Source organism: Chlorocebus sabaeus, chromosome 26 (assembly GCF_047675955.1).
Source record: "Chlorocebus sabaeus isolate Y175 chromosome 26, mChlSab1.0.hap1, whole genome shotgun sequence".
Lineage (NCBI taxonomy): Eukaryota > Metazoa > Chordata > Mammalia > Primates > Cercopithecidae > Chlorocebus > Chlorocebus sabaeus.
Window position 1 is genome coordinate 48,363,089 of NC_132929.1, and position 12,014 is coordinate 48,375,102.

Consider the following 12,014-nt stretch of genomic DNA (forward strand, 5'->3'; position numbering starts at 1 on the left):
CTCAAGAAATAGCTGCTTCCATAACTGGGGTATAGTACCCACTTCAGGGGAAGTGCAAGTGTTACTCATCTACGCTCTGAGCTGACCTCTCTGGGTATGTTTCCCCGTTCGCACCGTTCTGTATATCATGCAGTTTTAAATGACTCTGAAAAACTGTAATAGCAAAGCACATAGCACAGCATCTATTACCTGGTAGGTTGTCAACTGTTGGTTCTCTGTGGTTTATAAAAGAGCAGATAAGGTGAATAATCCTGGAAAATTAGAAATATTTGACTTAAGTAACAGATGGCCTAAGAGAAAAGTTTGTCTCTTTCTCAAAAAGTTGAGTTAGGAATTCAGACAAGAGTCAACGGTTCTAGAAGGAAGGATAGTGTTTTCTAATAATGATAGGTGAGTTTATTTGAAATGGACTGCCTCAGGAGGTGGGGAATTTCCTATCACTGGATAAAGAAGTAATTTATTATAGAGGATTCAAACACTAGACAGGGTTCGAACAGTTCCTTTCAGCCTGCTAATTCTGTCATAGCAGTAGAATAGTCTGGGTGTTTTAACATCTCAGTTTCTCTGTTATAAAAGACAACGTTGGTGTTAGATAATCTGTAAATCCAGGTTAAAATTCTGGGATTTTTTTTTTTTTTCTTTTCATTGATTTTTTTTTTTCTTTATGGAATCCTCTTTATTTACTTGAAGGTACAACTGTAACCGCTATAATGAGGATGATGCAAAGGCAGCAAGAGATGCACAGGAGGTAAGTATATGTATTACAGGATAATAGTTGACTAAGAATGCACATTGTATATTCATATTCATTAGAGAATAAATTTTTTTTTTTTTTTTTTTGAGACGGTGTCTCGCTCTGTTGCCCAGGCTGGAGTGTAGTGGCGCGACCTCAGCTCACTGCAACCTTCACCTCCTGGGTTCAAGTGATTCTCCTGCCTCAGCCTCCTGAGTAGCTAGGATTATAGGCACTTGCCACCAGACCCTGCTAATTTTTGTATTTTTAGTAGTCAGGCTAGTCTCGAACTCCTGACCTCGTGATCCACTGGCCTCGGCCTCCCGAAGTGCTAAGATTGCAGACTTGAGCCACTGCGCCTGGCCCAGGAAATAATTGAGTAGAAGTTTTCAATTCTGAAAGACATTCCAGTAAATATTAGATATTCCAGTAAATATTGGATATCTATTTACATTTAGAAAGGGAATCTTATCCAAAATATTTATTAAGAACATTCTTACTTAGAGTAAGTTTATTTTCTTTTCATTAATGTAGTCACATAGTACATTTTAGCTTTAGGTAGAGTCTTGCTCAAAGATCCCTCCTACCCCAAGAAGAACAGTAGTGAACAGCATTTGTTAAATGACCCTGGTGCTAGTTATAGGCAATATCTTACTTAAGGTTTTTTTAAACCTTTTTGTTCATCAAGAAGCTCTGGTGAGCTGATTTGGAATGGAGTGTCTCAGGAGCTGAGAAGTTCCCTATTGCTAGATTAGGGAAATGAGCCACTATTATAGAAGGAATCCAAACACTAGGTGTGGATTAGATTCTAAAGCACTTTTCATTCCTTTCAGTCTGGTGATTTTATCATAATTGTAGAACCCTGGAATTTAATAGTTCCTACATTCACCCATTCCATATTGAAATTCCCCAGTTGTCCCAGAAATATTCTTTTCAAATGGTTTTCCTAACCAGGATACAATCTAAAACATGGTTTGTTTTTTATTGTTTTACTTGTTAACATATCTTCAAAATGTATTTCTAATAAAAATATCATATATAGAAGTGAATATATATGTAACCTAGTCTGTCATATTGTTAGAAGTGAAAGTTTTGTCTTTCCCTTTTTTTTTTTTTTTTTTTTTTTTGAGACAGAGTCTTGCTCTGTCACCCAGGCTGGAGTACAGTGGCCGGATCTCAGCTCACTGCAAGCTCCGCCTCCCGGGTTTATGCCATGCTCCTGCCTCAGCCTCCCGAGTAGCTGGGACTACAGGCGCCCACCACCTCCCCCGGCTAGTTTTCTGTATTTTTTAGTAGAGACGGGGTTTCACCGTGTTAGCCAGGATGGTCTCGATCTCCTGACCTCATGATCTGCCAGTCTCGGCCTCCCAAAGTGCTGGGATTACAGGCTTGAGCCACTGCGCCCGGCCGTCTCTCTCTTTTTAAAAAGACTGGGAAATTCAGCTGGGCTTGGTGGCTCACACCTGTAATCCCCATACTTTGGGAGGCCGAGGCAGGCGGATCACCTGAGGTCAGGAGTTCCAGACCAGCCTGGCCAACATGGTGAAACCCTGTCTCTACTAAAAATGCAAAAATTAGCTGGGCATGGTGGCTTGCACTTGTAATCCCAGCTACTCAGGAGGCTGAGGCCAGAATCACTTGAACCCAGGAGGTGGAGGTTGCGGTGAGCCAAGATTTTGCCACTGTACTCCAGAGTGAGACTCTATCTCTAAATAAATAAATAAATAATAAAATGACTGGGAAATTGTATTTTGTAATTATAAATGATGTTTCACAGACCTTCACAATGTTTAGGTCCATTTACAGGGGAAAAACTCCCTACAAATTCCAATATTGGTTTACATGATATTTATTATGATATTATTTAAATATATATAAACAAGAACCAGCTATAAACTCTTATGCTCTTGCACAGCTCTACAGCCAAACCAAGAGCCACAAAATCAGTGAAACTGAAGTAAATGTTAATTTGGTAGATACTGTTGTTGGGGTTTTAAAAATGTATTATTACTGTACTGTTAAATATCATGAGATAACTTGTTCTCCCACCAATTTTCTTTTCTTTCTTAAATGGTGTCTCTTAAGTCATATCCCACTAACTTTCTATATATTTCTATATTTCCAACATTAATTTTTATGATGCATTACTTGATTTGCCCAGAATGTATTATGGATATATGTTCTTATCACCTTTTTTTCCTCCATTAACCTGATAAAGTTATCTAGACAGATGTGCTGTTTATCAAGAAAGAAAATATATGTGGGTTATCCTTAACCTCACCTGATCTTTATTTGGATGCCGGTAGAATCATCCCTTTCTGAGATCTATAGGGAGGGTGGGTTATGTGCATAGCTTTTGAGCCAAGTCTTTAATGTTTAGATTCTAGATAGTAAAATGGATTATTTTTCTATTCACATCTGTTGGACTAAACTAGAATCTTCTATAACTGTGGTAGTACAAGAAAAGATGTCCTATCACTCCATTGGTTGGTTGGTTAATTGACTAACTGATTGGGAGCCACGCCTCCCTGAAAGGATCACACCATTGCATGGCTATCTGGCCTCCTCATCTTTCCCTACTCCCAGGCTCTGGCCTAGCATTTACTGGTAGTTGTAGTCTGAAAAATTAGTAGAAGGTTGACACATATTCAAAAGATCCTCCATGGTACCTTGACTGCCCTGCAAAAGATGTACCTGTGTTATAGAAAACTGTTGATTCATTATATTGCACCGCAGTGCTGACAGTGGTGGATATTTGAATCTTCTTATCCTCTAGACTAGGGTCAGCGAACTTTGTCTGTGAAGAATCAGATGGTATATATTTTTAGCTTTCCATACTACATAATCTCTGTTGTGACTGCTCAACTCTCCCTCTGCCCTTATAATGCTAAAGCAGTCATAGACTTAAATGAATAGGTATAACTGTTCCGAGTAAATTTTATTTACTGGCTGGGCATGATGGCTGAAACCTGTAATCTTAGTGCTTTGGGAGGCCGAGGCCAAGGATCACTTGAGGCCAGGAGTTCAAGACCAGCCTGAGCAACATATTGAGACCCCCTCATCTTCATAAAATAAAAAAGAGTTTTTAAATTAGCCATGCATGCTGGTGTATGCCTCAGCTATTTGGGAGCTGAGGTGGGAGGATTGCTTGAGCTCAGGAGTTCCAGGCTGCAGTGAGCCATGATCAGGCCACCACTCTTCAGCCTGGATGACAGAGACCCTATCTCAGAACAAAAAACAACAAAGAAAGCAAACTAGTTTTATTTACAAAGACAGGTGGCAGCTGGATTTGTCATGCAGGCCAGAGTTCACATACCCCTATTCTAAGCAGTCAAGTTTGTAGGCTTTTCCCTGCCCCCCCGACTGTTTTCAGGTCACTGATTGCATTTCTCATTCCAGATTCTGGCATTTGATTGGAGAATTTGTGTTGATCAGGCTCACTGGCTCACGCCTGCAGTCCTAGCACTTTGGGATGCTGAGGCGAGAGGATTGAGCGCGGGAGTTTGAGATCAGACTGGGCAACAACTGAGACCCTGTCTCTACAAAAAATTTATTAAAACTTAGCCAGGTATGGTAGTACATGCTGGCTGAGGTGGGAGGATCACTTGAGCCTGGGAAGTTAAGACTTCAGTGTGCCATGGTTGTGCCACTGCACTCTAGCCCGAGCAACAGAGCAAGACCCTGTCTCCAAAAAAAAAATCTTATTAGCAGTGGTGTATGGGTTTTCTTTTTTCTTGTTGAATTTTAGTGAGAAGCAGTTTCAGAATTCTTAGATTAAATCAAGTCCCATAGCATCATACATGTCAATATGGTAAGAGAGGGTTTTCATTTCATTTGGGGAATTTGACAGGCTTGAAAATATTAGTACTTTAGGGGAAGATAAAATGCCAAGCAGATTTTCCACATATTTTCAGATTGGCATAATTTTCCTGTTCATGAGCATTGGTTTGATACCTACCTGACTCTTGAAATAACATGGCTGTGGTTTTGTTTTGTTTTTTCCTTGAGGTGAGGGTCTCGCTCTGTAACTCAGCCTGGAGTGTGTTGGCATAATCATAGCTCACTGTAGCCTTGAACTCCTGGGCCCAAGTGATCCTCCCCATTAGCAGGAACTAGAGGCAACTTGAGGTGTGCACCACCACCCACAACTTGCGTTGGTTTCTTGAAGTGTTTTGTTGTTGTATAATGCTGGATCATGTGTTTAGCTAATTCTGTGGCTCAGAATTAGTATATCTAAGCAAGGGACCAACCACAGGGCCAAGTAGTATCTGTTACATAGGCTTTAAAACATGGGAGAGAAGGAGGAGGTAAGGATAAAGGAAAAGAACGTGTGTGTGTTAAGAACCCCTTCGATAGTGGTTGCATTTAGTAAGCATTTATTAATCGTTTTCTGCAAATCAGGTATTGGAAATACTTTACCTTTTTAAAAGTCTATTCCTTCTAGAGATTTATGGTATAATGGTAGAGGCCTTATATGAATAATTTTTACAATGTAATAATACAAAATCTAAACTGGATACATTGTTGCTTTGATAACAATATATTTTATGTATCTCTAAAGACAGACTGTTTTTACATAACTGTAATACCATTACAGTTGACTCTTGAACAATGCAGGCAGGGGTTAGGGACACTAACCCATCCTACCCCCACAATGGAAAATCTACATACGACTTTTGATTTTCCCAAAACTTACCTGTTTTAATAGCCTACTGTTGACCAGAAGCCTTACCGATAACAGTCAATTAACACTGTTTTGTATGTTACATGTTTTATTATACTGTGTGCTTTTTTTGTTCTTGGAGCTGGAGCTTCACTCTTGTTACTCAGGCTGGAGTGCAGTGGCAGATCTTGGCTCACTGCAACCTCTACCTCCCGGGTTCAAGCGCTTCTCCTGCCTCAGCCTCCTGAGTAGCTGGGATTACAGGCATGCGCCACCACGCCTGGCTAATTTTTTTGTATTTTTAGTAGAGACGGGGTTTCACTGTGTTGGTCAGGCTGGTCTCGAACTCCTGACCTCAGGTGATCCACCCTCCTCGGCCTCCCAAAGTGCTGGGTTTACAGGCGTGAGCCACTGTGCCTGGCCTAGACTGTGTTCTTAACAATGAAGTATGCTAGGAAAAACTTATTTTAAAATATTGTGAAGAAGAGAAAATGTTTACTTTTATTAAGTAGAAGTGGATCAGCTGGGCCCGGTGGCTCACGCCTGTAATCGGAACACTTTGGGAGGCTGAGTCTGGCAGATCGCCTGAGGTCGGCAGTTTGAGACCAGCCTGGCCAACATGGTGAAACCCTATCTCTACTCAAAATACAAAACTTAGCTGGGCGTGGTAGCAGGCGCCTGTAATACCAGCTACTCGGGAAGCTGAGGCAGGAGAATTGCTTGAACCCAGGAGGCGGAGGTTGCAGTGAACCGAGATCACGCTGTTGCACTCTAGCCTGGGCGACAGAGCGAGACTCCATCTCAGAAAAAAAATAAAGTGGATCATCATAGAGGTCTTCATGTTGAGTAGGCTGAGGAGGAAAATACGGGAGGGCTTGGTTTTGCTAGCTCAAGTGGCAGAGGTAGAGGAAGTCGAACGGGATTCAGGAGATGCAGGCACACTTGGTGTAACTTTGCAGAAAAACCTTATCTGTTTTGCATTTTCGTTTCTCTAAAAATGTTTCTGTATGGTAACAATCCTCCTTCCATTTGCTTTAGTTTCAGTGTTGGTATAATAGAAGGGTCCATTCATAAAAGAAATCCAAAGCAGTCTTAAGTAATCAGAACCCTTCTGCCAAATGGTCTAATGTCAATTTATTTCCTGACACTGCTTCTTTAGCGTCGTCTTCCTCATTATCTGGCACTGGTTTGGAAGCAGCTCATCTCCATCATGTGGTCTTTTAATTCCTGTGGTGTGGTGTCTGTTAGCTAACCCCTCACCTCCCATCATGATTTCCTTGATTGCCTTTGTTGTAGATCCTGTGAAGTCATGGGCAACATCTGGACACAGTTTTCTCTACCAGGAGTTTATTGTTTCAGGCTTGATGATACCATAGTTTTTTCTATAACAACGATGACGTCTTCAGTGGTGCACTCCTTCCAGACTTCCATGATGTTCTGTCGAGGTTCTCTTTGATAGCATTGACAGTCCTTTCCAGAGTACCATGTGCATCTTTACGTTTGTTTACATTTCTCTCAACTGTGAATGGTACCATATACAATCTGTAAGAGTTTGTGTGCATAAGTTTTGATAAATCTCAACTTTTTATTAATAGATTTATGTATATTTTATGGTAGTAAATGATAAGATAGACTACATATGTTTTATGCATTCATGACAACTCTTTTCTTAATTTTGGTTTGTCCACAAGTGTTTTCAAATTGTTGCAAACCTCCAAAAAAATTCAATATATTTATTGAAAAAAATCCACATATAAGTGGACTCACAGTTTAATCCTGTATTGTTCAATGTTCAACTGTTTATGTTTTAAAGCAATACTCTGTTGGTATCAACTATCTATTGTTCAGATATCCCCAATTATCTTAAATTTTGCGTGTTTTTTTTTTTTTTTTTAAAAAGAGGCAAAGTCTCGTTCTGTCACCGAGGCTGGAGTGCAGTGGCGTGATCTCGGCTCATTGCCGCCTCCACCTCCCGGGTTCTAGCAATTTTCTGGCCTCAACCTCCCAAGTAGCTGGGATTACAGGCACTTGCCACCACGCCCGGCTAATTTTTTGTACTTTAGTAGATACAGGGTTTCACCGTGTTGTTGCCCAGGCTGGCTCAAACTCCTGAGTTTAGGCAGTCCACCTGCCTCAGCCTCCCAAAGTGCTGGATGACAACCTTGAGCCACTGCACCTGGCCTTTCTTAAATTTTCTTTTATAGTGGTTCAAATTGGGATCCACATAGGTCCACAGATTGGATTTAATTGATATCTCCTGAGTCTCCTCTACCTGTTGTTCCTTCTCTTCCCCCCTCCTTGCTTTTTTTTCTTTGTTGAAGAAACTAGATCATGTTGTCCTGTAGAGTTTCCTCCATTATGGATTTTGCTGGTTGCAACTGCATGGTATCATTTAATAGGTTCTTCTATCCCTGCATTTTCTGCAACTGGTGATTAATTCAAGAAACTTGATCAAATTCAGATTCCGTGGTTGGGGGGAACCCAGAATACTTAATTGATTATATTTTCTATTGTATCAGGAGTTACATGGTATCTAGTTGCCTCTGTGGTTTTCTACTTAAAAATATCTCTGCTTTTTGCTTGTTTTACATCTTGTTGCATACTGTAGAACAGTGCCATCCAATAGAACATTTTTGTAATGATGTAAATATTCTTTATCACCAGTGTCTAATTTGGTAGTCACTAACCACATGTGATTATTGAGCAATGAGGAACTGAATTTTTAGTTTCTTAAATTGAATTTTAAGTAGTCACGTGTGGCTTGTGGCTACTGGAATTAGAAAGTACAATTAATAGGACATTTTTCAAGAGTATGAAATAACGAAAGTAGCAATAGATGTCTATTCCTGATTTTTTTTTTTTTTTTTTTTTTTTTTTTTTTTTTTTTTTTTTTTTTTTTTTTTTTTTTGAGACGGAGTCTCGCTGTGTCACCCAGGCTGGAGTGCAGTGGCCGGATCTCGGCTCACTGCAAGTTCTGCCTCCCGGGTTCACGCCATTCTCCTGCCTCAGCCTCCCGAGTAGCTGGAACTACAGGCGCCCGCCACCTCGCCCGGCTAGTTTTTTTTTGTATTTTTTAGTGGAGACGGGGTTTCACCGTGTTAGCCAGGATGGTCTCGATCTCCTGACCTCATGATCCGCCCGTCTCGGCCTCCCAAAGTGCTGGGATTACAGGCTTGAGCCACCGCGCCCGGCCCGTCTATTCCTGATTTTAGCCTAGATCACAGTACTGTTTCATCAGTAAATCAGCTTTTTAAATTATTATTTTTAATGGACAAATCGTAATTATACATATCTATGGAGTACAGTGGAATGTTTTGAAATATGTAAACAATGGAATGATTAAATCAAACTAATTATTGTATTGCCTGGCCTTAGCATTTTTATGGTGAGACATTTGAAATACTTATTTTGAAATATTTATTATTATTGACTGTATTCACCCTGCTATGCAATAAATCTCAAAACTTATTCATCCAGTCTATCTGAAACTGTTTGGTCACCAACTCCCCATTCCCTCCCTTCCTACCCCTTTATCCCCCAAAACCTCTGGTAAGCATCATTATACTCTGTATGTCTATGAGTTCAACTTTTTTAGTTTCTACATATAAGTGAGATCATGTAGTATTTCTTTTCTATGCCTGACTTATTTCACTTAATGTAATGTCCTCCGGATTCATCCATGTTGTCACAAATAACAGAATTCCTTTTTTGAGGCTGAGTACTCCTGTGTGTGTGTACATATATGACGTTTTCTTTCTCTCTTCATCCATTGATGGACACTTAGGTGGATTCCATGTGTTGGCTATTGTGAATAATGCTGCAGTGAATGTGAGAGTACAGAGATCCCTTTGACATATTGATTTCAGTTCCTTTTCATATATACACAGTAGTGGTATTGCTGGATTCTGTGGTAGTTTTGTTTTCAGTTTTTTGAGGAACCTCCCCATACCATTTTCCATAATGGCTATACTAAGTTACATTTCCATCAACAACGTATCAAGAGTTTGCTTCTTTCTTTATCTTTGCCAAGACTTACCTTTCATCTTTTTGATAAAAACCATTCTAGGCCGGGCGCGGTGGCTCAAGCCTGTAATCCCAGCACTTTGGGAGGCCGAGACGGGCGGATCACGAGGTCAGGAGATCGAGACCATCCTGGCTAACACGGTGAAACCCCGTCTCTACGAAAAAAATACAAAAAACTAGCCGGGCGAGGTGGCGGGCGCCTGTAGTCCCAGCTACTCGGGAGGCTGAGACAGGAGAATGGCCTGAACCCGGGAGGCGGAGCTTGCAGTGAGCTGAGATCCGGCCACTGCACTCCAGCCTGGGCGACAGAGCAAGACTCCGTCTCCAAAAAAAAAAAAAAACCATTCTAACAGGTGTGAAGTGATACCTCATTGTGGTTTTAATTTGATTATCAGCTTTTGTGTACAGTTTACGTGTTATAATTATATCACCCAATTTTTCTTAATGGGACAGCGATCTAGGGCAGCCCTGCAGAGGTACCTGTTCTACTGTAATCGCTATATGAACCACATGCAGAGTCTGCGCTTTGAGCACAAACTATATGCTCAGGTGAAACAGAAAATGGAGGAGATGCAACAGCACAACATGTCCTGGATTGAGGTGCAGTTCCTGAAGAAAGCAGTTGATGTCCTCTGCCAGTGTCGTGCCACACTCATGTACACTTATGTCTTCGCTTTCTACCTCAAAAAGAATAACCAGTCCATTATCTTTGAGGTAGGAGTAGTTCTGGGTGAGGAAAAAGCCCACTTTGTATCATAGGACTACCTGATCTTTCATATATAAGATATAGCGTTTTCAGGGTTCTTGTTTATTCAGAAAATGTAGATAGATGAATGTATTTATTACAAAGATACAAGAAAATTCTATTTCTGTCCTAAATTATATTCAGATCAATGTTGTTTAGCCAGCTAGTGATTAGGTATGCAGATTCTGGAGTCAGCCCTAGATATTAATCTTTACTTTATTGTATTTTAGCTCTGTTAATTTGGAGCAAATTACTTAACCTCTTATTTCTCCATTTTAAAGTGAGGATAATACCTTTCTAGGTTGTTATGAGGTTTAAGTGAGACAATTTGTGTTTAAGTGAGAGAATTTGTGTTAATTGCTATATAGCACCTGGAACATCATAAGTTCTCAATAAAAACCTTTATTCAGGCTAAACTAACCCTGCAATATTAGAAATTAATGTGGTATGGTTATGGTTGTCTTTAGTGGAGAAGTAATGACTAAAAAGCCAGCTTTTAGCAGTAAGGTTTTCTCAAGTAAAGATGCTCTTTTAAAATTGATGCATAAAACATGGATATCTATTTATGACTAGACAATAAGCCTGACTAGCAGATGGGACTTCATTTGGGTAACCAGTACGGAACTAGCCATCATAGTAAAGGATGATACAATTTGAATCTTCTGTACAGTGTTCTCTTATAAGAAGTATAGCCAGATGTAAGCAATAATAGGTTTCTATTTTTTCTCGTTTCCCTTTGAGTTTTTAGCAAAGAGCAGCTCTCAGAACGAGAAAATTCCAAGAGACATTTTAAATCCTTTCAAATGGTCTTCAGTATTCTTCCAAAAGTAATGGGTGAAATCTTTAATTCTTTTAACATTTAAAAAATTGTTCTGGAAAAGAACAAACAAGTTATTAGAGATGAATGCCATTGAGCTTTACAGGTGCAGTTAAACCACCTATGAAAGTTATGGAATCAGTGTTGAGAGCAGTCTGTAGTCAACAAAACAGTGAAAATGGTTTATCTTTTAGCTTTATTTTGAAGCCATAATTTACGTTTATTCTTCTTACAGAATAACCAAGCAGATCTAGAGAATGCCACAGAGGTGCTCTCGGGCTACCTTGAACGAGATATTTCCCAAGATTCTCTGCAGGATATAAAGCAGAAAGTACAAGACAAGTACAGGTAATTTTTTTTTTAAGCTGTTGAATAAAACTTTCTGCCGGTGATGATCTAGTATGCCTTAGTGGTCAAGTTCAGTGATAGTGAAACTAGGTTTAGCATATCCACCAGCTGAGCTGCTGCCATGTTTCTCACAGATTGCTTCTGTCTGTTGGGCACTAAATTGCAGGTAGTAGTACTGGTGAACCATACATAGAGGAGGAATTCAACCATTTATTCTACTGGCTAATTCTGCTTCTGTTCAATTATTTAGTTGCTACCTTGCAAGGAAGAAAGAACCCAGAAAGGCCAAGTGGCTTTTAGGATGAGAGTGAGAATTGGATGTTGGTCTTAGCCTGGAATCCTGTGTATGGGTCATGGCTGTTCACAAATGAGCTATGGAGACTTACTTTTTAGAGTTTTTATTAGGGGTGTGTGTGTGTGTGTGTGTGTGTGTGTGTGTGTGTGTGTATCTAAGGAGATACTTGTTCTAGGAGTTGACTTTTCAAGATGTGCCATCTCTTAAGATAGAGATGCAAAATGTTTGATTTCTTAACATGAAGCTCTTTCTCCCAAAGTGACAAATGCTAGTGTCTTTTGAAAGTAGTAGGAAGCTTGGGGAGTTTGGAAGACTTGGAGATTTAGTCCTAACCAATATCTTCCCTTCCCTTAGCCAATTTTAACTACTATAATGTGTTCATAGTACTTT

The 12,014-nt window shown here is 40.0% G+C and overlaps 1 protein-coding gene across 1 annotated transcript in view; it reads left to right on the forward strand.

Moving 5' to 3' along the window:
• ARIH1 (ariadne RBR E3 ubiquitin protein ligase 1) overlaps positions 1-12,014 on the forward strand; it is a 130,435-nt gene that overhangs the window by 98,404 nt on the left and 20,017 nt on the right. Inside the window, exons 11-13 of the mRNA XM_008015994.3 lie at positions 691-748; positions 9,873-10,133; positions 11,217-11,329. Coding sequence (XP_008014185.1) covers positions 691-748; positions 9,873-10,133; positions 11,217-11,329 — 432 coding nt within the window. The remainder of the gene's footprint in view (positions 1-690; positions 749-9,872; positions 10,134-11,216; positions 11,330-12,014) is intronic.